This window comes from Anastrepha ludens, chromosome 3, assembly GCF_028408465.1.
Source record: "Anastrepha ludens isolate Willacy chromosome 3, idAnaLude1.1, whole genome shotgun sequence".
NCBI lineage: Eukaryota > Metazoa > Arthropoda > Insecta > Diptera > Tephritidae > Anastrepha > Anastrepha ludens.
This window is the reverse complement of record NC_071499.1, coordinates 110,329,665-110,332,083: the sequence shown is the minus strand read 5'-3', so window position 1 is coordinate 110,332,083 and position 2,419 is coordinate 110,329,665. Positions and strand designations below refer to the sequence as shown.

The following is a 2,419-nucleotide window of genomic DNA, read 5'->3' as shown; positions in this document are numbered from 1 at the left end:
GAAAGGAATCATCCGCTATGAGCTGCTCCAGCCTACTCGAACAATTGATTCTACACTTTACTGTCAACAACTGATGAGATTGAAGCAAGCAATTGAAAAAAACGGCCAGTACTGATCAGGACAACGCTAGGCCACACACATCTTTGATGACTCGGCAAAAACTGGGAGAGCTTGGCTGGGAAGTTTTGATGCATCCACCACAGAGCCCTGACCTTGCATCATCGGACTACCTTGTTTCGGTCAATGCAGAACTCCCTTAATGGAATAAAGTTGGCTTCAAGAGAAGGCTGTGAAAATTACTTGTCGCAGTTTTTCGCCGAGAAACCACAAAAGTTTTACACTGATGGTATAATGTCTCTAGAAGAAAAATGGTGGTCGACCAAAATGGTACATATTTGGTTTAATAAAGTTCATTATAAATATTTATAAAAAAAATTAGTTGAAGTTTGATTAGAAATACGAAAAGGCTTTTTCGACTACCCAATATTATAAAAAAATACTGTTTGAGATTAAATTATTTTTCTTAAGGGTTGTTTTTTTAAGAGCATGAGAACTTAAAATGGTAATAAAAAACTAAAATGTTATTGGAATGATTTTTTTAATTATAATCTGGTAGCTAATTTCAAGGGTTTTTTTTTTTTTAATATGATACCGGGCATACGTCTGTCGTGGCTACGAGTTACATCGTCCATCAGTCCAATTTTTGACTACCTTTCCCAAATGGGAGGTAAACTTGAGCTTGAATAAATGAAAATTTGCAGTTGTTTTCTGGAACTCCCCTATAGCAACCTGCATCCTCTTTCAATAACATTGTTTTTATTCAAAAAAAAAAAAAACAAAAAACTACTTGACACATAAATGTTTTTATGCAAATAAATTTTTAATCTAACAATTATGCCCCAAATATTTTAAATATTATCGGCTGGATTCTTTCTGGCGCTTCGCGGATGTTATTTTAGCTATCAAAAGTTAAGTAGTTAAAGTCCCAAACCTTCGATGAGCCACCCTCTGTGACATAATATACGGGTATCTACTTATATGTATATATATTTTCCCGTGGTTCCTAGGTAAAACATTGGGTCCCAACAAATATATTATATTGTCATTTGAACTGTTTAAAGATAAAAATGTATTTGGTCTCCAGAATTGGCCTGCCTTCTGAGCTTCTGCTTTAACCTATCATCGCCAAGTATTGGCTGGTATTCCGCGGCTACGACTTCTTAGTGATTCCAGTCTAGCGCAATCCTTGTAATATTCTTCTGGGGCTTAAGCAACGTATGACCGATTCATTTGCACCGCCTTACTTTGAGGTGGATAGGAGTTTGTTTAATTGCAGCCCGAAGGTCAGAGTTGCTTATGACGTTGGGCCAGAATATCCGCATGATCTTGCGAAGACAAGGATTGAAGAATAACTGCTACGCTTACGGAACGTATGGAGTCAGGTTCCACGTTTCACAACCACTGAGTTCACTTTTGCCTCGAAACCCCTTATTTTCGTACGTCTGTATATGTCCATCGATCTCTAAACTTTATCCAGCTGGCCAATAGCAGGTCGACCTATGTGATATGTCTGCTGCTCACCCGCAATTTTTCTAATGATCCTACGGTAATAGAACTCGCCTACTTCACCTAGTGGAATATCGGCAATATAAATAGCTTGCGTTTCGATGGTGTTTATGAACATTAGATTTGCTTCGTCTTGGCGATGTTGATTTTCATTACATTGCAAACTTACAAACCGAATGTGTCTTCGCTGATGCGAGTGTTTGTGCGCCATCAAAAAAATACCGTCCGCATAGTCTACATCTTCAAGATAACCGTTCAGACCCCAGGGTCTACCTCTATCTTCCGCAGAAGCTCGTCGTATTACTTGGTCCAGAACCAAGTTGACTAACAGCGGGGATAGCATACAGCAATGTCTGACGCCGAGCATTTTCGTGCTTCACACGGCAGCTACCACCCGGGTGCAATTCGTTCGTGCCAAACGCATTTTCAAAATTGATGAAGCACAGGTAGGAAGAAGTGCGCGACTCAACCAACGCGCTCCACAATCACTCTTAAGGTGTTAATGTGATCGAAGAATGAGCGGCATAGGCAAAAGCCAGCTTGTTCGTTGCGTATCCCCTGTTTCGGTTTTGTAAACTATTGGGTTGGGGAATAAGTTCATAGCATTATTATATTTTCTTTTATTTTGCAACGATTCGTTTGCTGTTTGGCAAAGGGTAAGTATACATTCGGTAGAACTCTTTTTGCTCTACAAAAAACCATGCTAATTGTATTTTTGACTTATTTAATTTTTTATTATTGTAGTTTTCAGACCTAGAAATGGAATACCTAGAAGGCAAAAATTAATATTTTCGACACCTGCAATTTTTTTCCTTTCATCGAGGTCAACAAGCTGCCGAAAAAGCCCGGGACT

The 2,419-nt window shown here is 38.9% G+C and overlaps 1 protein-coding gene across 1 annotated transcript; it reads right to left on the bottom strand.

Annotated features, from left to right (window-relative positions):
• Nucleotides 1-1,522: 1,522 nt before the first annotated feature.
• Nucleotides 1,523-1,933, bottom strand: LOC128857661 (uncharacterized). Its single transcript, XM_054093409.1, has one exon. It carries the CDS (start codon nucleotides 1,931-1,933, stop codon nucleotides 1,523-1,525), a length of 411 nt encoding a protein of 136 aa, XP_053949384.1.
• Nucleotides 1,934-2,419: the final 486 nt, after the last annotated feature.

Bases quoted from the DNA above. Each gene is read 5' to 3' on its own strand.
- LOC128857661 (XM_054093409.1), bottom strand. From the start codon at position 1,933: ATGCTCGGCGTCAGACATTGCTGTATGCTATCCCCGCTGTTAGTCAAC.